The sequence below is a fragment of the Muntiacus reevesi genome, chromosome 3, assembly GCF_963930625.1.
Source record: "Muntiacus reevesi chromosome 3, mMunRee1.1, whole genome shotgun sequence".
Classification (NCBI taxonomy): Eukaryota; Metazoa; Chordata; class Mammalia; order Artiodactyla; family Cervidae; genus Muntiacus; species Muntiacus reevesi.
Window position 1 is genome coordinate 243,816,722 of NC_089251.1, and position 23,553 is coordinate 243,840,274.

The window sequence follows — 23,553 nt, forward strand, 5'->3', positions numbered from 1 at the left end:
TGTTTGAGTTATAAACAAATATAACTTTTAGATTTCTGTACCTCCTGTTCTTTTTAACTCTACCCCATGATTAGTTTTTCGTTTTAGTTGCAAAAATTATTCCTGTTAAAATTTGAGACATGGGCCTCAAAAAAACCAGTTGAATGGTTTATTTTCATTAATTTCTAAGAAAATTATTCAGCAAAGTAATTTAAAATGTTCTTTTTTCATTAAAATAGAATATTTTTCTTATTAAAAGGATATTTATAATTTTGATCTTTTATAGACATTTTTCAATGTTTACTTATGCCAGATTCTGTTTCAAATGCTTTGTATAAACGTATACACATTATTTTAATTCTAGTGGAAATCCTTATGACAGTTCTGTTTTTATTCTCATCTTTCAGATATGTCTTTTTAAACATTGTATTCTGTATTTTTGGTTGCCCTGGGTCTTCACTGCTGCATGTGGGCTTTCTCTAGTTGGGGCACGTGGGGACTCCTCTTCATGGCGGTGTGGGGGCTTCTCTTTGTGGGGGCTTCCCTTGTTGCAGAGCACAGGCTCAGTAGCTGTGGCTCATGCGCCTGGCTGCTCCACAGCGTGTGGAGTCCTCCTGGACCAGGGGGTGAACCTGTGCCCCCTGCGTTGGCAGACGGATTCCCATCCACTGTACTACCAGGGAAGACCTCAGAAATGTTTTTTGAGTTTTAGAGATTAAATAGCTGAGTAAGGTTAAATAAGTGAATAAGTCAGTAAATTTTGATTTAAAAATTAAAGAAAACTACTGCAAATGATTTGTGTCCTTTCAAGTTATATTTTTTCAACATTTTCATTTGCTTACTATAAGAATAATATTTCCTCAAAAACAGAAAGGCAGTATTTAGTTGTTATAAGATTACTATGAACAAGTTTTTAAAAATCTCAGTTTTGTAATATCATTCCTGACTTTATGATAATGGAAGAACCTTTAATTGACATTGCATTGGCAGGTCAACTTTCTAAAAATCAATGTCAGTAAACCATTTCGTCCCCTGCCATTTTTAATATTAAAAAACATTAATATAGAACATGTTAATAAAACTCCCCAGAAACCATCCTCTTTTATTGTAGTACCTAAAAAAGTATTTTTGCTTCCTTAACCTTAAAGTTACACATTTGAAGCTGTAAGATGTAATGCCACAGGATTTCAAGTCAAAATTTATTTGATTTTAGCTAATGATGCTTTATTTATTAAAAGGAGGCAGAGTAGTAATGGTATGCAGTCATTGGAAGTCTGGAATCTGTGTTCTAGTGTTGCTTACGCTAGCTGGGTGTGTGGCTGAACCTTGGTTTCCTCCTGTGAAGTCTTGGGTTAGAAAGGATTACCTCTATTGCCTCTCAGCCTTCAGTCCCCTCTTACTGCTCTCCTGTTCTTCCCACCATCTGTCTACACCACCTCCCTACTATTTGTTGAATACCAGTTGCTAGATACTGTATGAAGCAAATTACAGATGTTAATTATATAATCCTCACAATAATTCTGGGCTATTATTCCAGTTTTAAAGATGAGGAAACTTAAGACCAGATGTTGTTCAAGATCAAATAGCTTAAGTATATACAAAATTTGTATAAAAAAATCAGGTTTTTAAAAGGTTTTGAAAGTCTGTTCTCCTCACCATTGTGCCACACAAAATTTGAATGGAAAAGTCTTCTCAGTAGTCAGATTGAATATTAGAAACCCAGTGAACTGAAAGTCTTAATTTTTTAGTCACAGTAGATTAGCTCCTAAGTGACTGAGGCCTTTCCAAGCCCTCTCTGCTGTTTGGGCAGTTTCTAGGAGGCTCAGCCTAGACTGGCCTCTAGTTTGTTCTCCCTGCTCTCACCTGCAGCTGACAGTGCCACTCCCCAGAGAATCTCTAGTTTGACTGGCTGGCCTTTTTTTTAAAATAATGAAGACAACAAGATGGCTACCAGGTTATTTTTTCCTTATGGTATTTTATGTGTCTTCTGGTTAATAGTTTGGTGCATCATACTGAATGAGTGACTGGTATAGGTTAGCCCACCGAGTCCTGCATAAAATGTGTAAGGCTTGCATAATCTATTTATAAGGTCAGATTTGTCAGTATTTCCTCAGAGAAACCTCTCTCCTAACCACCTTATTCCTTTTTCCTTTCTTGTATAAACCACACATTGCATACGCGTGTACACAGTGTATACACATAACTGAACACTGAGGTTCTGAGCTCAGAACACTCAAGCTCAGGACTGTAGTTTTAGAGATAGATTTAAGAATATTAATGTTCCATAAACAGTTATTTTGTTCCCAATTATATACCAGGTGCTATGCTAAACACATTTGCATGAACTATCCTATTTAACAAACATTTATCTGATATCCTTGTAATCAGGAGAAAAGTGTCAATAACTTAGGATGTAAAATATTCTTGTTAAATTACTTTATTAGATACTGGTATTTTTATAATAATTGTTTTAGTGGATTATTTAATGTGTTAAACTTTAGGTGATCAGTGAACTAATGATTATGGATATTGCCTAAAATACTGGGAAGGAATCCTGTTTTTTTGGCTTTAGTTTGTCTTTTCACCAAGGTGTATATTTACTTACTTACATATCTAATTATGATATGTATAACACACATATGTATATATGATATGTATAACATATGTATATATTACATGTATAACACACATATGTATATATGATATGTATAACATATGTATATATTATATGTATAACACACATATGTATATATAACACATATATATTATGTTACATTGGTCTATAAGGTTAAAATACTTTTTGATATTTTAGTGAAATATGTTTCATGGAAAAAAGTAATATGGGGCATTTTTTTCCCTTTTTAAAGATTTTGATGGATCATCAAAATCTTTCAGAACATGTACTCTGTATGGTTTTATATCTGATTGAATTAGGACTTGAAAATTCAGCTGAAGAGGAATCAGATGAGGAGGTAAGTAATTTCTTATATTTTTAAATGTTAAAGTTGTGATATGCCTTAATAACAGATTGCATGTCATCTTGAAGGTATTTATTTTGTCTGAGTATCATACTTAGAAAAAAATCTTAGCAACTTGGAAAAGACCCTTTTAAATCTTCAACTACGTATGTTCTTTTAGAGATTTCACTAATATATAAAACTCCCATTTATAGAATTATTGAATTTGAAATTTGTAATTCATAATATGTAGATCTAAGAAAAGTTGTTAGTGTATTTTTGTGCTGTGCTCAGATGCCCAGTTATGTCCAACTCTTTGTGACCCTATGGGCTATCGTGTGCCAGGCTCCTCTGTCCTAGGGATTCTCCCAGCAAGAATACTGGCATAGGGTGCCATTTCCTCCTCTAGGTGATCTTCCCAACCCAGAGATTGAACCTGCCTATCATAAACTGTGTTGGCAGGTGGGTTCTTTACCACTAGTGTCATTTTTGTAGTTACTGGTCAGGAAGATGCCCTGAAGAAGGAAATGGAAACCCACTCCAGTATTCTTGCCTGGAAAAATCACATGAACAGAGGAATCTGGCAGACTACAGTCCATGAGGTCAGAAAGAGTTGTACATGACTGAGCAATTGAACTGCACACACACACACACACACACACACACACCAACACACACAGAGAGGTAAATAATTATGTTAGGACTTCAGTCTGGAAATTCTAATAATTTGATTAGGGATTTTATTTTTGAATAGCAAATTCTTTCTGTAAAGATTTTAAGTTAATAGAGTAAGTATTGTTGTAAGGGAGAACGTTTACTTGAGAATATAAGTTGTTAATGTGTTTCAGGACTTTTATAAGTGTCATTTCCATGAATGTAATTGTTAGTTACTACAAATTGATTTTACAGTTAATTGATATTTTTCTCGTTGCCTCCCTACAAAAAGACAACAGCAACAGACAGACAAGTGAAAAGGCTAGGCAGTACTTAGTAGTCTTAAGCTGAGTCAACATATATTCTTTCATAGATATTAAAAAGATCATTAATATTCCTCTAAGAGTAAGTCAGACTTTTGATAGATTTTTCAGACTTCCAGTTAGTCCAAATTAGCATTATTTGACTGTATTATGAGTTATTTTTAATGAGTGGTGAAAAGTATCCTGTACTGTGTATTTCCAAATTGAAAAATGGATTTTCTTCTGGAGAAGTTTAGCTGACTTCCATATTAGCATCGAGCAATTTGTTTTTAAATTTTATGTTCACATTTGGTTTTATTAGCACTTCATAGTCTGTAAATGTGACTTAAAGGGATTAAAGGATATAACAGGCAGTGAACTATTATTTGGGCTTGTTACATCTCCACTGTACCTTGGACCCGACTGACAAGATTGGTATTCATTGTGTTTATGTTTCAGGCATCAGCATGTGGACCTGAACGTTGTCATGACAGTTGGTTTCCTGGTAGTAACTTAGTATCGAATATGCGACACTTTATAAATTATGTTAGAGTGAGAGTTCCAGAGACTGCTCCAGAAGTGAAGAGAGACTCACTTGCAAGTACCAGCTCTGATAGCTTGGGATCTTTACAAGTAAGTGTAAAAGTGAGGACAAAAAAGGGAAAGACTTCATTCTATTAGGACGTGTCGTTTAGATCATCTTACCACATCCTAGGGCTTCCCTGGTGGCTCGGTGGTAAAGAGTCCGCCCGCAATGCAGGAGACGCGGGTTTAACCCCTGGGTTGGGAAGCTCCCCTGAAGAAGGAAATGGCAACCACTCCAGTATTCTTGCCTGGGAAATCCCACGGACAGAGAAGCCTGGCAGGCTGTGGTCTATAGGGTTGAAAAGAGTTGAACATATCCAAAAGAAAAATAATTGTGGTTATAGATAACTTTAAATTATCCTTTATATGTAAGCAACTCTGATATATCTAAGCAACATCTGCCTCACCCATCTTTTTCCTTTAATCTGCCAGAGTTCACGTCGGCCTAAAGTTCTTCAAAGAGAGGTAGATGTGTATGATACTTGCATTAACTAGCAATGTGGCTTTAACTGGAAATGGGGACAAATGCTGAAGTATTTGTGTGTATATGTGTGTGTTTAATTAATATGGTTAGAATAAAGAAACATTTAATGTATGTGTGCATTCTTTTTAAAATGCAGTAATTTAGGCTTAATTTTTAAAGAAAATCCATGTTATTGAACTTAAAAAATAATACTGCATATTTAATAGTGAGCTTTTCTTAGTAGTGTTGGTATTTTGGGCCAATTATAAGCAGCACATTTTGTTCTGTTTACATTTAGCATTGTTACTAACATCTTAAAAATGAATGTTTCCGAAATCAAAATAAATTTTATCTTTAGTTGCTGGTGGCATGCCATTCACAACATCCCCCCCTTTTTTTTTTGCTTATATGATAGTTAATTAACTGATAAAATAAGCCCACAAAAAGCTTAAACTTTTTATGTTGTGTATTTGGACTCATTTAAAAAATAAGCTCTCTTATTGCATGTAGCTTAATTAATTTATAAAAAGCAGAAATGAAAAATCTTGAAATGACATGGCAAGTAACTTAACTTTAATACCTCTGATTCCTACAATCTAGATTTTTGCAAGTAAAGAACATTGAATCGTACATTTCTTATTGAAGAGTTCATTTGTAGGAACTTTGTCTTTGACAGTATGCTTTTTCTGTGAACACCATAAATAATTTTGATTAAAATATTGCAGTCTTGTATGACAAAACCCACTGAAATGTTGTGAAGTGATTGGCCTCCAACTAATAAAATAATATTTAAAAAATAAAATAAAATAAAATATTGCAGTCTGTAAGAGGCAGATTTTGCCTCTAATGCTGGTAGAGGGAACTTTGACAAACAGCTTGGACATTAAAAAAAAATAATGTATATTAAGCTCATAAGCTCAACTGATTGAAGCGTTGTTTCTATGCTTGCTTAAAAAATTTAGTGAAATCTATTAAACTGACTTGTATCTTTTTTTTTCATTTATTTTTATTAGTTGGAGGCTAATTACTTTACAATATTGTACCCTATATGCAAGACAAAGAGACACAGATGTATAGAACAGACTTTTTTTTTTTAGAACAGACTTTTAAACTGACTTGTATCTTAATTAAAAGATGATTTCTAAGAGCCCTAATGTAGTTTGACTGCTTTAGCAAAAAGGCTATTTTGAAGATAAATTATTGAGAAAAATAGTTAAAAAAAATCTGTTCAAATAAATAATTATAGTTATATTAAATATGAAACAGATTAATTTTTCATCTTTTTATTTCACTTTAGTAACTTAAAGCATTTATGTTAGAAGTAATTTTCAAACTTTTAAAGTTCTTTAAAAATGAAATTAATTAGCAGTTGAGATTCATTAACTTGGAAAAAGTTAATTTATAATTTTCTTAAGTGGAAGATATCTTGGTCTTCTAGAAGTTAGTCAGGAGTGTAGTATTCTTGATGTATATTGGATAGCTTTGATTCCTTTAAACTGATGAAAGACTTAGTTTATGATTCCTTTTGAATATGGCTGTAGATACTACTGAAGCTTTGTCTATTTTCTCTGATAGGCTTTGGGGGTTGCAAAAGAAGTGTTACTATGGATAATCTCCTTTTTCCTCATTGTTGTTTCCAGGTTGAGTGGGACTAAGTATATTTGAGAGAAGTCAAAGGACAAATTTACTTAAAGAACAAATCTATAAAATAAACCTTTGGATGAAACTTTGAACATACCCTTTGTAAAATGTAATGCTAATGTATTTTAAAACTGAATGTGAATAACCTCTTGATTTTTATTTCTTTCTCATTTGAATGGTAGAATTCTGGTACAGCTCAAGTTTTCAGCTTAGTAGCAGAGCGCAGAAAGAAGTTTCAGGAGATCATCAATCGCAATAGCAGTGAAGCAAATCAGGTGGTTCGTCCTAAAACTTCAAGTAAATGGTCTGCACCTGGTTCAGCTCCACAATTAACTACAGCCATTTTGGAAATTAAAGAAAGTATATTGTCTTTGTTAATTAAACTTCACCACAAACTCTCAGGAAAACAAAATTCCTACTATCCTCCTTGGCTTGATGACATAGAAATTTTAATCCAACCAGAGATTCCTAAATATAGTCATGGAGATGGTATAACTGCAGTAGAAAGAATTTTACTAAAAGCTGCATTGCAAAGCAGAATGAACAAACGCATCATTGAAGAGATATGTAGAAAAGTGACCCCTCCTGTACCACCCAAAAAGATTACTGCAGCAGAGAAGAAAACACTGGACAAAGAAGAAAGGTAATGTTATTTTTAGTGATTTAAACTAATGCATGATGCAGCTGAAGATTTTATATTACCACCTCCACCCCAACTTTTGGTCTTCTGAAGCTAGCTATAATCATACCTGATTAGTTTGTAAGAAGAGGGGAATCAAAGATAGTCATTGCTTCTGTGTTTGGCGTGCTTGAGTTGGTTGAGTTTCCATTCAGTGGCTCAGTTGTGTCCGACTCTTTGCGACCCCATGGACTGCAGCATGCCAGGCTTCCCTATCCATTGCCAACTCCCGGAGCTTGCTCAAACTCATGTCCCTTGAGTCGGTGATGCCATACAACCATCTCATCCTCTGTTGTCCTCTTCTCCTCCTGCCCTCAATCTTTCCCAGCATCAGGGTCTTTTCCAATGAGTCAGTTCTTTGCATCAGGTGCCCAAAGTATTAAAGTTTCAGCTTCAGCATCAGCCCTTCCAATGAATATTTCCTTTAAGAAATATTTAGGAAATAAAAAAATTTAGGAAAGGACTGATTTCCTTTAGGATTGACTTTTTTGATCTCCTTTCAGTCCAAGGGAATCTCAGGAGTCTTCTCCAACTTCACCGTTCAAAAGCATCAATTCTTCGGCCCTCAGCTTTCTTTATAGTCCAACTCTCACATCCATACGTGACCACTAGAAAAACCATGGCTTTGACTAGACGGAGCTTTGTCAGCAATGTGTCTGCTTTTTAATATGCTGTCTAGGTTGGTCATAACTTTTCTTCCAAGGAGCAAGCGTCTTTTTATTTCAAGGCTGCAGTCACCATCTGCAGTCATTTTGGAGTCCCCCAAAATAACATCTCTCATTGTTTCTGTTGTTTCCCCATCTATTTGCCATGAAGTGATGGAACTGGATGCCATGATCTTAGTTTTCTGAATGTTGAGCTTTAAGCCAACTTTTTCACTCTCCTCTTTCACTTTCATCAAGAGGCTGTTTAGTTCTTCATTTTCTGCCATAAGGGTGGTGACATCTGTGTATCTGAGGTTATTGATATTTCTCCTGGCAGTCTTGATTCCAGCTTGTGGTCCATCCAGCCTGCCACTGACCCTGACATTAAATTACAACTCTAAACTTGTAGACCCCTTTGGAAAAGTTGCTTTTATTTCTGTGGGGAACCTAATAATTCTGCTATTTTTTTTTTTTTTTTAAGTATTAATTCAACTTTAAGGTCTTCCCTGGTATCTCAGGCAGTAAAGAATCTGCCTGCAATGCAGGAGACCCAGGTTCAATCTCTGGGTTGGGAAGATCCTCTGGAGAAGGGAATGGCAACCCACTCCAGTATTCTTGCTTGGAGAATCCCATGGACAGAGGAGCCTGGTGGGCTATAGTTCTTGGGGTCATGAAAAGTCAGATACAACTGAGCAACTAAGCATGCATGCACAAACCTATATACCCCTTTGGAAAAGTTGCTGTCTGTTGCTACTGTGGGAAATCTAATAATTCTCTTGCTATTTAAAAAAATTATTAATTCAACTTTAAATGATGGTAGAAAATAAAAGAAAAATTTTAATAGTCTTTAAAAATTTGTTTTAGTTTCTTTTAGTGTTTTCCAGTCTTTCCTGTATATGATCACAAATTGTTAAACAAGCTGTGTTTTAAAACTTTGATGGTTTTAGCTTTTGAAACTTTAGGTTGCTTTTAATTTGTTGTTAAATCATAATATTTGTAAAATCTCTCCCTTTTTCTTTGGACAGTGTTCTGTTTACCAAGATAAAGGAGGATAGATGGCTCGGGATTAGCAGTAAAATTGACTTGCTCAGTTTTGTATGTTACTGAGTTTAAGGAAGGGATCCGGGTGAAGATGTCCAGTTAGATATAAGGTTAGAGACTTAGGTGAGAATTCTGAGTGAGAGCTACAGATTTAGGCATATAGGTAATAGATAGAGCCTTGTGTGTGGAAGAGCATGGACAATAAAAAAATGAGCACACTTAGTATATATAAAACTCAAGGGAAAAACAAAGGGGAATAACTGAGGAAGGAGTGCCTACAAAGGTGACTCAAAATGGGATGGTTAGAGTGAAATAAGAGGAAAACTGCAGAGAATGGCATTAGAGAGGCATAAGAGGAGGAAGTTCAGAAAGGAAGAAAGATTGTTAAATGCTACAAAAGTTTAGTTAAGATTTGCAGTCCCATTTGGTTAGTTAGGAGGTCATCCTTTGGTAACTGTATCAGAAGCAGATTTAATCACACATAGCTGTTCTTCATTTTTGGCATAATTTTGTTACAGATAATTTATAATAAAACTATACACAAAACTTTTAGTACATTAAAAATTTAGGAGAGTTCTTATTTCTCACAGTACTTTATAAATAGAAGGTGTTATATAATAACATAATTTAGGTGAAAGTTCATTAACTTTGAATTGGTAGCTACCTAGAATTTAATAGATAATATTGGAAAGTTAAAAATGAGGTAAATTTTTTTTGTTGTTAACTAAAATTGGTCATCTTTTGTTTTGGTTATAGAATAATGTCTTTATTTTTTAAGGAAGATAAAAACATTCAGTGAATCAAAATTTATTCTATTTGGTTAAAGGCATTTTGTCATTATTATTCATAACAGATACAGATACTAGAGGACATAGTTCAGATGCTATTTTCTTCAGTTCAGTTCAGTCGCTCAGTCGTATCTGACTCTTTGCGACCCCCATGAATTGCAGTACACCAGGCCTCTCTGTCCATCACCAACTCTTGGAGTTCACCCAGACCCATGTCCATCGAGTTGGTGATGCCATCCAGTCATCCCATCCTCTGTCGTCCCCTTCTCCTCCTGCCTCCAATCCCTTCCAGCATCAGGGTCTTTTCTAATGAGTCAATTCTTTGCATGAGGTAGCCGAAGTATTGGAGTTTCAGCTTTAGCATCAGTCCTTCCAGTCCTGATCTCCTTTAGGATGAACTGGTTGGATCTCCTTGCAGTCCAAGGGACTCTCAAGAGTCTTCTCCAATACCACAGTTCAAAAGCATCAATTTTTCGGCACTCAGGTTTCTTCACGCTTCACGGTCCAACTCTCACATCCGTACATGACCACTGGAAAAACCGTAGCATTGACTAGACGGACCTTTGTTGGCAAAGTAGTCTCTGCTTTTCAATATGCTGTGTAGGTTGGTCATAACTTTCCTTCCAAGGAGTAAGCATCTTTTAATTTCATGGCTGCAGTCACCATCTGCAGTGATTTTGGAGCCCAAAAATATAAAGTCTGACACTGTTTCCATTGTTTCCCCATCTATTTGCCATGAAGTGATGGGACCAGATGCCATGATCTTAGTTTTCTGAATATTGAGCTTTAAGCCAACTTTTTCACTCTCCTCTTTTACTTTCACCAAGAGGCTTTTTAGTTTCTCTTCACTTTCTGCCATAAAGGTGGTGTTATCTGCGTATCTGAGGTTATTAATATTTCTCCTGGCAGTCTTGATTCCAGCTTGTGCTTCTTCCAGCCCAGCATTTCTCATGATGTACTCTGCATATAAGTTAAACAAGCAGGGTGACAATATACAACCTTGACTTACTCCTTTTCCTATTTGGAACCAGTCTGTTGTTCCACGTCCAGTTCTAACTTTTGCTTCCTGACCTGCATATAGGTTTCTCAAGAGGCAGGTCAGGTGGTCTAGTATTCCCATCTCTTTCAAAATTTCCACAGTTTATTGTGATCCACACAGTCAAAGGCTTTAGCATAGTCAATAAAGAAGAAATAGATGTTTTTCTGGAACTTTCTTGCTTTTTTGATGATCCAGTAGATGTTGGCAATTTGATCTCTGGTTCTCTGGTTCATCTTTTTTTTTTTTTTTTTTTTTACAAAGGCTCTAATGCTGTTGTAATAAATAGTATCCTAAAAATTTAAGACTTTTTTTGTTATGGGCTTGTTCCCTTTGAGCGATGATAGTATTGACAAGGACTTGAAACTAATTCTGTAACAGACAGCTAACAATTAAAATGAATCAGTTTGAATCTCGCTATGCTTCTCACATTTTTTTTTCTCAATTTATTTTGGGTTTTGGGTTAAATTTCATAATAAAGACAGAACAGTTTATATACACGTAATGATCTATTCCCAGGTACCGCAGCTGTAGACAAACTTGACATCACTTTCATAATAGATTGATGGTGGTTTAATCCCTAAGTCATGTCCCACTCTTTGAAACCCCATGGACTTATCCCACCAGGCTCCGCTGCCCATGGGATTTCCCAGGCAAGAATACTGGAATGGGTTGACATTTCCTTCTCCAGGGGATCTTCCCAACCCAGGGATCAAACTTGAGTCTCTTCCATCTCTTGCACTGGCAAATGGATTCTTTACCACTGCACCGCCTGGGAAGCCCTCATAATGATTAACTCCATAGAAAACTAGATACAAATAGAAAACTCTATAGGGTTGTAACCAAATGCAACCTAAGTATGTCCACTTCTTTGGTCATAATGGAAAATTGCTGAGTTGTATGAATGTGCTAGAACTTGTGTCTTTTTGTTAATGGTCTTTATGCACTTTTATGTCCAAGTTTAGAAAGGAATAACTTAAATTATGAAAATATTCACAAGGGAAAAATAACACTCCTTTTCTAGAAATCATAGACAACTACTACAGAAATACATTGTTAAAAACACAATTTCAAATGATACCCATATATTTTCTTGTTTCTGTTGAAGTCTCCTGGTGTGACTGAGTCTCTGCTCAGAGTCTCACAGACTAAAGTTGACGGACATAGTTATCTATAATTTATAGCAATTCCAGAATATAAATGAATTTTCTCTAAAAAATTTATTTATTTATTTTTGGCTGTGCTGGGTCTTTCGTTGCTTTTCTAGTCCAGAGAGGAGGGGCTGCTCTCTCGTTGTGGGTCATGGACTTCTCGTGGTGGCATCTCTCCTTGTGGAGCAGAGGCTCCAGGTGCATGAGCTTTAACAGTTGCGACTCGCAGGCCCTAGAGCGAGGGCCCAGTAGTTGTGGCACAGGGGCTTAGTTGCTCTGCGGCATGTGTAATCTTCTGGGACCAGGGATCAGACTCGTGTCACCTGCATTGGCAGGCAGAATCTTACCCTCTGTGCCACCAAGGATGTCCTGGAAATGAATCTTAATACTAGTGCCCATCAATTTTCTTAAGAAAACCTCTAATATAATTGAATGGCACTGGTGTTAAAATTCATTTCTGGGACTTTCATGGTGGCACAGTGGATTAGATTCTGCTTGCCAGTGCAGGCAAAATGAGTTTGGTATTCAGATTTGTTACTTGAAATAGTATTTTGTGAACCTATATGTTCTAAATGTAAATGTACATGTACATATTTAAAGGTCAGCTGTAGAGTGCATAGCTCATTGTTTTAATTAAAGAAACAGTGAAACTTACTAGTTTATGAAGGAGTAGTATAGAAGACCAAACACGTATTCTATCACTGCTATTATTATTGAAATATTTTTGGAGGTCTCATAGTTCTTTGAGCATCTACAGCACATTTTTGTTTGTTTCTGTTTCTTCCTTAGTGACAAATTTTAGTCCTTTGAGGATGGGTTTAATTTTTAAAACCTTTTTATTTTGAAAAAATCTTAAACTTACAGAAGTGTTTCAAGGATAATACAGAGAACTTTCTGGATCATTTCAGAGTAAGTTGTTTTACAGTGGAATACTTGAGTGTATAATTTTTAGAAATAAGGGCATTTTCTTATATAATCACAATATACCTTTCAAAATAAAGGTATTAGCATTTTACTTAGTATGATAAAATCCTTAGATCCCAAGTTTTGACAGTTGTTCCAGTAATGTTGGTTATACCAGAAAGATCCTGTCCAGAATCACTCATTATATTTTGTTGTCGTATCTCTTTGATTTCCTTCAGTATGGAATAGTTGTCCCATTTTCCTTTATTTTCTTGAACTTGGCACTTTTGAAAATTACAGAGCAGTAAGCACTGTAGAATATCTCTCAATTTGGGCTTGTCTACTTTTCCATTATGCTTGGATTTGGATGATACATCTTTGAGAACAATATCAAAAAAGTGTTGCTGGGGCGTTTCCTGGTGGCTTAGTGGTTAGGATTCTCAGCTTTCATTGCTGTGGCCCAGGTTCAGTTCCTGGTTAGGGAACTAAGGTTCCATAGCTCATGTGGCCCAGCCAAAAAAAAAGGCAGAGCGGGAACGTTGCTGTTTTGTTTTGACTGCATCCCATCAGTTGTCACATGATTTTAATTTGTTTCATGACTACTGATTAACTTTGGTCACTTGATTATAGGGGTATCTGTTAGACTCCACTGTCAAGTTACTCTTTGTAAATATCCTCCCCTTCCTCACCTTTGTAGTTAGTATGTGTTAATAATTTGTGGAGAGATACTTTGAGATGCTGCAGTATTCTGTTCTTCATTGTTTCAGTTCATTCATTTATCTGCTTGTATCAGTTTAGAGTTACAGATTGCTGTTTTACTTTATGAGCTATTATCTGCTCATTAATCATTTTGATGCTCAGATTGTTCTAGATTTGACCAGTGGGAGTCCCTTCAAGCTGGTTTCTGTGTTCTTTGTATGTCTCTCCCCACCATTATTTGATTATTTTCTTATTTTCTGGGCCAAGAAGATAGCCCAGGTTCATCTTTTTTTTTATATTAGACATTTGTCCAAATAGTCTTGGTTACTTTTAGTGGAGAATGTTACTTGGAAACCAGTCTATGCACTCATTCTAATGAGCTCATTCACAGACTCTCTTAGTGGTCAAAAAGGGTGTGCACAAGAGGGGGATATAGTGAGGGGAGAGAGAGGTATTAAAAACTATGACTGTGAGTTCAACCTGATAATCCCAATTCTAATCCAGCACCATAGGATTTATTCATCTTTTCTCTCTTTTCATAATTATAGCTGTCTAGTCCCACAGTGAGAAACCTGACCCCTATAATCCTTAATAGTATTAATTTTTTTTAGTTCTCTTGTATGTAACCAATTTCTTACAACTTTTCCCTGCATGAATGCCATCCTGTGCCAGGCTGTTGGGTCTTGACACCCCGTCCTAGGCCACTGTGTCACCTTCCGTATTCAGGAAGGAAGGAGAGGGCAGGAGTGGTTTTTAATATTTTTAAATGGCTAATGTCTTTGGGAGTCAAGTTTGATGAGTAGACTTGAGTGATCACCCTAGATGATAATATTTTGGTTTAAATATAAAAATATAAGAGTTGTATTTGCAAAATAGATAATCAAATGAGTTTTCTTATGTGGACCCTAAATTATATTTAAAGTAAATATTAGTAAAGGAATGTTAAAAATCTTTTGACTGTATTGGCAGGTATATGTCACTTAAATGGCAGCCCAGTCCAGTGTTCTTGCCTGGAGAATCCCAGGGACTGGGGAGCCTGGTGGGCTGCCGTCTATGGGGTCGCACAGAGTCAGACACGACTGAAGTGACTTAGCAGCAGCAGCAGCAGGGTAAACTGATCCATAGTACTTGATTTTATAGATGTTTGTGATTATCTCCACTAAATGGGTGGGAGCAGATGTATGAATAATCTTAAAATTACTATTAGCATTCCATTCTTCTTAAATTCTATCTTCTGTATCCTTGAATCATTTCAGATTAATAACTGAATTCTTTTAGGTTTCCCATAGAAATAACTTCATAGAATCTCAGTTTAATAAAATTCTTTTGCAGTAGATAAATATAATGAATAGTCATTAAAAGAAACTTCTATAGTGTATTACATCCATTATGTTTTCAATGTCCTTTGTATCATGGGCTGTGTTAAATTCCTTTTTGAGTTTTGTTCCAAATGAAAAGTTTGTCTTTCCTGATGGGTTAATATATAACGCACCTTTAAATCTTTTTTATTCTTCCTCTCCCTCCTCTCTTGTGTTGAATTATTTTATTAACCTTAGCTTTCTGGGGGTAGAATTTTATGCTTATTAGTATTGGCTAGCATCTTTAAATCTGGGGAAGCCTATCTCCTGTCTCTATTAGTTTACTTTTATTTTTTATACTTATATTACACTCTTTTTTTTTTTTTTTTTCTGTAGTTAACCTCAGATTAAAATGCTCTTTGGAAGTAGATAAGGGATAATTAATAAATAGAATAAGGTGAATTTATTTTCTTCAAACAGAATAAGCCAAATTTGTACTGTTGCCTAGTAGAAACTAGAAAACTTCCTGGCTTTTTGTTAATCCTCTTTTAGGAGAGACCTTTTCTTAAGGTAACAGTAAATCTGACTATTTTTACCTTTTAGATTCTTTTCATAGCTTAACATAATAGTTTCTTCTAGCAGTGAGCTTGCTATTATTTGTACCTGGGGTTAAATTATGAGTTTTTAGCTAAAGCTTTTCTTGCTCTTACTATGAACTGACATATACTTAGGAAATTGTGTAGTTGGAAAATTTTTTGTCTACTTTAATTATTATTTCACATTTTAAAGTAAATTTTTTCTTTAATTTTTACCTGTTTACACCTAGTGATTTTCAGACCCTTTTAAAGCAGCAGAATCCTTTAAGGACAATAAAACTTTACATGAAATTTAAAACATAGTACAAAAATTTGGTTGTTCTTAACTGTGTGTCAGGGACCCTTTCCTACATTATATACTCCTGAAAGACAGTAGATATGTCTTAAGTGTGTCTGGTACTTAACACTTTATTTCTGTTTAATCTAGGCGACAAAAGGCTAGAGAAAGACAGCAGAAATTGCTTGCAGAGTTTGCATCACGACAGAAAAGCTTCATGGAAACTGCCATGGATGTTGGTAAGTCAAAATTTATTAGATTAGAACACTCATACTTACAGTTATTACCATAGGACTTATCCAGTCCTATCATCCATCAGTTTTTAACATTATAGACAGATGATTTCTGGTCTTTATTGATCAATGGAGTGAGGGAAGATCAGACCTTTATTATAGGTGGTCCATTCTGTTGTTGAATTAGCTGCAGTTGTTAGAAAGTTCTTGATGGTAGTAATACAGTAGTATTCTGCTACTCTCTTCTGTTAAACTGCCCTTTAGATTTATAAGGTTCATCAATATGAACTTACTTACTATGATTTTTTCATGTGAAATTATTCCAAGATCCTTAAAATAGTTTTCAGATACTTTAAGTTTCTCTTGCTGCTCACACGTTCACTGTTCCTTAAAATCGGGTGCACCTCTCATTTCCATTAGGATTAGCATTAGCATTTTACAATGAGAGAGGATGCCATTTTCCTGTGTGACAGACAGTACAATCTTGTGAGTAATCTCTTACAGACATAGGATACCTAGATTAAATCTCGATTAATCTGTCTTCAGTTAATAGGATACTCCTTTCTCTGACTACTTGGATTTCAGTGATTTCCCTCTTTTTTTTACTTTTAGACAAAAATGCTGAAATAAAATACAAGAATGTATGTTCAAACATGCAAATACATTCTCATGCACATAAGCACATGTAACTGATGTTCAGAAGAGGAGGGTCAGTCCAGATTTAGCATAATGTGTTCTAAACCATCAACAGTGGAGTTTATGTTCAGGATATAACTTTGATGTAAAGTATACTAAGTTCTGTTTGTTGGATTAACTTGCTATCGGTTGACTTATCTTATATGAAAGATGACGATTTAGTTCATTGATATTGCTTTTCTGTTTTCTATGTTTTCTCTTCCTCCTTCTTTCCAAAAGTGGATACTTGCAAGTTTTTGGTTTTTACACATTAAAGATAATTCTAATATCTTTTAAATGTTCTATCTATAGCCAGTTTCTTCATATCTATTCATGTAAAATGAACTAGTAAGCACCCCTATCTTTCATTTTTCTTTTCATCATCACTACCTTCTGCTTTTTAGAAGTTACTTGTTTTCTTTTTTAACATATCTTTTTATTTATTATTTTTGGTTGTGCTGGGGCTTTGTTGCTGTGTGCTGGCTTTTCTCTGGTTGCGGTGAATGGGGTCTGCCTCACGGTGCACGGACTTCTCAGTGTGGTGGCTTCTCTTGTGAAGCATGGGCTGTAGGCACACGGACTTCAGCAGGCAGACTCAGTAGTTGCAACCCGGCAGGCTCAGTAGTTCCTGTGCACAGACTTGGTTGCTCTGCGGCGTGTGGAATCTTCCTGGACCAGGGATCAAACCTATGTGCCCTTATTATCCACTCTGCCACCAGGGAAGTCAACTTGTTTTCCTTTTAATTAACGTTGCTAACATTTTATTTTGCAGTTGCAGTCAAGTCTTCCATTCAAAGGTTTATTCTAAATGTTGAAAAACATCAAGATAACTTTTTGAATGCTGTCGACTTCAGGACTAAATAATAGCCTAGTATTCATTTATTTTCTTTCACTCCAGTGACCTGACTCCTAGACTGCAGTAAGCCTCTTTTCTTACAGTCTTGGCATTGCTTAAACTATACCACCCTTTACTCATTTCTATTTGTTATTTTGTCTTTTGTTTTTCCTGAAAGTTCCAACTACCTTTTTTTCTAACTAACATGCCTTTTTGATTTCCCTGTTATTCTGTCCACTCAATCATCCTTTACATAGAATTCTGTTCCAGTCTGGTCCATTTGCTCTGTAGGCATGCTGTACCATCTATTACCTTGGAACTTTCCTCTTACAGGGTTCATCTGGTGTTTCCTGCATCTTATCTCTTTTTGGGGGTCTTGTTTTATTGGAGTGCAAGTATATTCCCAGTAATGCTTGTACTGGAAGTTAGACTTTCTGATTCTTTTTATTTCCAGATGGGACTCTGGTTTGCTCTTGTGCTTGATTATTCATTTGGATGAATGTAAATTCCCTGTTAATACACATTTTTTGTTGCACTTGATAAAGGACTACTCTTTGTCTTTTACCATTAATTTGATGAGAAGTGTGGTGGTAATTTGATTCTTATTCCTTTGCGAGTTAGCATTTTTTTCCCTTTCATGTGACACTTTTATAACTGTTTGATTCTTAGAGATATGAAGTTTTATGATATGTATCTAGGTGAATCTTTTTCATTCTCCTTAGTACTTAATGGACCTTTTCAGGCTGAAAAGTCATATATCAGAAGCTCTGAGAAAAATATTTCTTATCATTTTCTTGATGAACTAGTGTAGCCATCTTCCAAGATGACCCTCCATGATCCATACCACCTAGTTTTTATGCCTTGCGTGCTCTACTCTGATGTTGTGTCAGAATTGGTATTCACTATCACTGGGACATGGCAGAAGTGATGATATGTCATTTCTGAGATTAGGTTATGAAAGATATGGTGACTTCTGTCTTGACTGCTTTTCCCTCTCCCAGATTACTTATTCTGTGGAAAGCCAGCTGCCATGTTGTTAGCAGCCTGATGGAGAAGCATATGTGGTTAGGGACTGAAGCCTCTGGCCAGCAGTCCTGTAAATAAGCCTGAATGTGAATCTGTCAGCCCCTTTCAAATTTTTAGATGATACTATCCAGCTGCTTGTTTAATAGCAATCTCACAAGAGATCCTGAGCCAGACCATCAAGCTAAATTGCTCCCAGATTCCTGACCCTCAGAAAACTATTGTTTTAGGCCTCTGAATTTTGGGTAATTTGTTAAACAGCAGTAGAAAACTATTATAATACTTTTCTCCATATATTTTCTTTATTCTCTTTGGTGGGACTGTGATTATTTGGATATTGGATCTCTTAGATTGATGTTTTAATCTTCTGTCTTTTTAATGTCTTTTTGCTTTACATGCTTAGAGGTTTCTTCTCTTTAATATCTTGGTATTTGTCAGAAGAATTTGTTCTCAAATCTTTCTGAATGTGTTAGTGCACTAACACATTATAAATTATCCTTTATCCTTCTGAATTGCTTAGAAATTTAAGTTACTCTTTCATGTTGTTAGTTTCCCTCGTTTGCCTGATAATTCTTCATTCCTCTGGAGAGATGGCCTGTTACCCTGCTGAGGTCTAAATAGGTTTGATCCTAGTAGTTCTCTTTGGCCTATGTATGGATGAGGCGGGTTGACTGTCAGATCTGAATGGAAGGATTGCCGACTACTCCGTTTGGGCCCTCAGATGTTAACGCTCAGTTAGAAAACCCTCTTACTCTTCAAGCAGCTTGTTCAGTTCCTTTAGAGAAAGACAGTCATTTTTTCCTCCTTAGGGTAAATGCCAAATTATCTGAGTGTTCTGTCAGTCAAAGTTGGGGAGGGAATGGGGTGCTGAGTAGTGAAGTTATGTATATAGACTTCTGATTAATTATTCTGCTTTCAGAATCACTTTTAACTTAAGACCCCTATCCTCTGCCTCACTGACTGATTCTGAGCACAGAATTGACATTCTTCTAACGGACCTATCAGTTCTTCCTTTCTGTAACTTTCTCATAATACATACGTGGTTGTAGCTCTTATGACTTTCTTGCATTGTCAGCATGTCTCCATCTCCTCTAATCTTTTGGAAATTTTACTGACTTCTCTTATTTGTTGGTTGGTGAAACTCTTTTACAACTCCATCATTTTTCTGTATTCTTATGCGAGTATTTCTTTATGTATATCTTTACTTTTATTTCTAAAATGGTTTTTTAAAAGCAGTGGAGATAAAAGTATGTGGTCAGTCTTCAGTCTTGATTAGCCACCCACTAATATTTGCTATTATAATGTATAAAATTAAAATTTCTGTTATTATAAAAGCATTAAATATTTATTATGGAAGCTTAGAAAACACATATAATCAAAAATAAAATAATACTGTATTTTTACTATCAGATTTTCTAATCTAGGCAATATCCTTACAAATCTTTTTCTGAGTATATTTGTGTATAAAGGTGTTTTTTAGCCAAAATGAATTAATTTCATACATGCTGTTTATTCTTATGAAAAATTTCAAATAGAAAAACTGAAGGAATAGTATTACAAATTACCATGTACCTTGTGACCTGGTTAACATTTTTCTTAATTTGTTCTTTCACTCACACTCCTTCTTCCTCTACTAGATGAAGTAAGTTACAGACATCATGATACTTTACTCCAAAATACTTCAACATACATGTCCTAGGATTTAGAATATTCTCCTACTCAAGCACAATACACCATATGTAAGCAAATTGCTTTTTCTTTCCAAGTAAAGAAAATAGCTTCAAAATATCAACCTGGGTATTATGTTAAACAGTGAAATCATTGAATTAAAATTTAAAAAATTTAAAATTGTTTACAGACCATTTTATCCTTTGGTAATTCTACTAAGGGTAATAGTCAAAAGCTCTGTGTTCTGAAGTCACTTGAGAGCAGCATTTTTGGGGGAGTTAATTTAACGGTTTGATAAACAGTTTGGTTTGTTTTTTCGCAACCTTAGGAGCTAAGAAAATAAACTTATTGAATACTGTTTTTAGAAATTGTTTTTATCTGTTGCCTCCCACTCCCAAATGAGATAAAACAAAAACAATTTTCTGAGGAATTGATTAAGCAAAGTATCCAGAAGAGGTTAGGTAGTATTGTCTTGAATAGGAGAATGGCCACCTCATTCCCTGAGCAGATGGGAGAGGAGAGGGAAAGCGTGGATGGAGATAGAGGTAAGTTCCTTTAGGGGTAGGGAAAGTGGGAACTTCAGGTGATCACTCAGTTGCTTCAGCTTACAGGGCTAAGTAAAAGGTGAGTTTTGCTGAGTGAAAAGCATACCATCTGAAGTTTGGAGAAGTTGCTAATGAAAATGGGAGATGTTGCTCATCCAGGCTAAGTATAAAAATTGATAAGCAATGCTTAGGGTCCAGTTATGTTCAAGATCATAAATTTGAATGTCATTAGTCTGCAAAGTTATTGACTTGCTGTCCTAAATCTTACTACTTTTTGGAAGGTTTGATCTTTTTTGGCAGTAGCCAGGGCACAGGAACAACAATTGAGGGATCAGGCAGACATGATTGCTAGCAAACAGAGGCAGTTCACAGAAGCCATCAGGATAAAGGGCTCCGCTCTCTGCTAGTCCCGGTTCTTGCATGCTGCAGTGGTGACAGGTGAGGTAATAGAGATTCATGAGCATTTGGTTTATTTATATTGATTATGGTCATGCCAGTGGGACTCTGGACCATTCAGATTTGTATATTCCTTTTTTTTATAACTCATTCCCTTCCCAGAGAGATCTGTTTGACCCCTAAAACCTGTTTGAGATCTCATTTTCATACTTTGCTCAAGATAAATATTGCAAAGTTATACGTCTCACTGCCTCTGATTACTCTCCCCATTTACATGTGACATATATATTGTTATCAACACATGAAGCAGGGTCCACACCTGAGATAATATTTATCTTTAATATAGACACAATTTAATCTCAGTCCAGTCCTCTGCTTTGTCAGATGCCTTTTGTCTTTTTGCCTTATTTCCCATTTGTGTTATTAATGTAAGCATTCTGTAGTTGTTTCTTTCTTATTTTGGCTTTATTTTTGTGTGTGAGAGATCTTCTAAGATTTCTAGTCTCGTAACTTAGTATTTAGAATATTTCAAATTTTTAACATGCAGTACTTTATAATTCTCAAATCAGTGTTGTATATTAGTAGGTAAAAATTTAAGGACAGACACTTTTCTCTCTGAATGCAACAGATTTCTACTCTGTGATTAGTATTCTTACTTATCTGTTGATAATTCCTTTTTGTAGTTATCAAGTTTCCTATATGAAAAGACTCAACCTCTGCAGTTCCTTCTCTCCTGATCACTAACCCCCTTTGTTTATTTTTACTCGCCATCTAGGTGTAGAAGTCATGGGCTTCCCAGGTGGCACAGTAGTAAAGAATCTGCCTGCCAGTGCAGGAGGTGCAAGAGACATGGGTTTGATCCCTGAGTTGGGAGGATCTGCTGGAGCAGGAAGTGGCAACCCACTCCTGTATTCTTGCCTGGAAAATTCTATGGACAGAGGAGCCTGGGAGTCTATAGTCCATGGGATCACAAAGAGTTGGACATGACCTGAGCACCATTACCACCACAGGGGGTAGAAGTCAGGATGTTAGACCTTGATTCATTAAGGTTTATCAGACAGATATGGCTGAAATCCAACATAGTTGTTCAAGGGAGAGTTTAGATGCTTAATATAAAGTAGCAATTTATTTTGGAAATTACTTTCTGATCTTAAAGTGAAAGTTGCTCAGTCATTTCTGATTCTTTGTGACCCAGTGAACTATACAGTCCATGGAATTCTACAGGCCAGAATATGGGAGTGGGTAGCCTTTCCCTTCTCCAGGAGATCTTCCTGACCCAGGAATCGAACTAGGGTCCCCTGCATAGCAGGCGGTTGCTCTCCCAACTGAGCTGTGAGGAATCTTAAACATACAACATTTAATCATAGAAGTTATATGGTACAGAAAAACATAAAGAAGGATGAATTTTATCCCTAATCTCACCATCTAGAAGACATATGTATTACAGATGATACCGTGTAATACAATTTCTTATCATGTCTTTTTGCTCAACATTTTAGCATAAACATGTCCCTATATTATTATTAAAATTCCTAGTAACTGTGGTTTTACTTCATTGGAGAAGTAGCATGTAGTGGTTATGATCATGGACTCTGGAGCATTACTGCCAAGTTCATATCACAGCCATTCCATTACCTGGAGTAATTTACTCTCTGCATTGGTTTCCACATAGTTAAAAGGAGATCATTATACTACCTGCCTCATAGGGTTGTAGTGAAGATTGAATGTAATGGTACACATTTCAAACATTTAAAACAGAGTGCTTGGTGCATAAGTGTTTTTAAGCATTGGTTATAACTATTATTACTTTTATTCTATAATTTATTTAATCTTTCCATCATAATTGAGCTTTAGTTTTTAAAAAAATTTAATTATTATAAACATCGTGTACACAAAACCTTTTCTGTATTTTGAGTCTGGATCTAATAGTATGAATTTTGGGGGATGATGATGATGATGATGATGATGATGATGATGGTATATATATTTTTGTATGTTAACTATGTAACCAGCACTGTGGTAAACACATTCTGTATATTGACTTATTTGTCTTGATAGACACATGAGATAGATGGCAGTATTCCATACCTAAATTTAAGTTAAGAAATTTGTCTGAGGTTATACAGCAGTAAATGGTGGAGTCTGGGCTATTGATCAACAAGCTTTGCCTAATCTTTACAGTTTCTCATATGTGAAGCAAACTGAGGAGAGTGAAGTCTCTCCCCTGTGTACTCCCCCAAGTTGGTAGCCTGGAGACAGACAAGGACAGTTATGAGAATAGTTGCAAAGTAAGAATTAATAGACTGATGATTGATTGATTGAGGCTTAAGGTATAAGATAGAAGGATAGTCATTGTGTTTGGCAAGTTTTATTTATTTATTTTTAAATTAGAATTAAAAAAATACTTATTTTCAAATAAAGTGAAAGGAAAGTGAAAGTGAAGTCGCTCAGTCGTGTCCCACTCTTTGCAGCCCCATGGACTGTA

At 35.6% G+C, this 23,553-nt stretch overlaps 1 protein-coding gene across 6 annotated transcripts in view; it reads left to right on the forward strand.

The window, feature by feature from the left end:
- The window catches only part of UBR3 (ubiquitin protein ligase E3 component n-recognin 3), a 190,134-nt gene that overhangs the window by 98,005 nt on the left and 68,576 nt on the right, over positions 1–23,553 (forward strand). For 3 of the 6 annotated variants that reach the window (XM_065931732.1, XM_065931734.1, XM_065931733.1), the window contains exons 21-25: positions 2,847–2,951; positions 4,352–4,525; positions 4,910–4,942; positions 6,764–7,224; positions 15,844–15,932. In XM_065931732.1, the coding sequence (XP_065787804.1) occupies positions 2,847–2,951; positions 4,352–4,525; positions 4,910–4,942; positions 6,764–7,224; positions 15,844–15,932 (862 nt within the window). The remainder of the gene's footprint in view (positions 1–2,846; positions 2,952–4,351; positions 4,526–4,909; positions 4,943–6,763; positions 7,225–15,843; positions 15,933–23,553) is intronic. The other 3 variants (XM_065931735.1, XM_065931736.1, XM_065931737.1) reach the window with 1 other exon arrangement.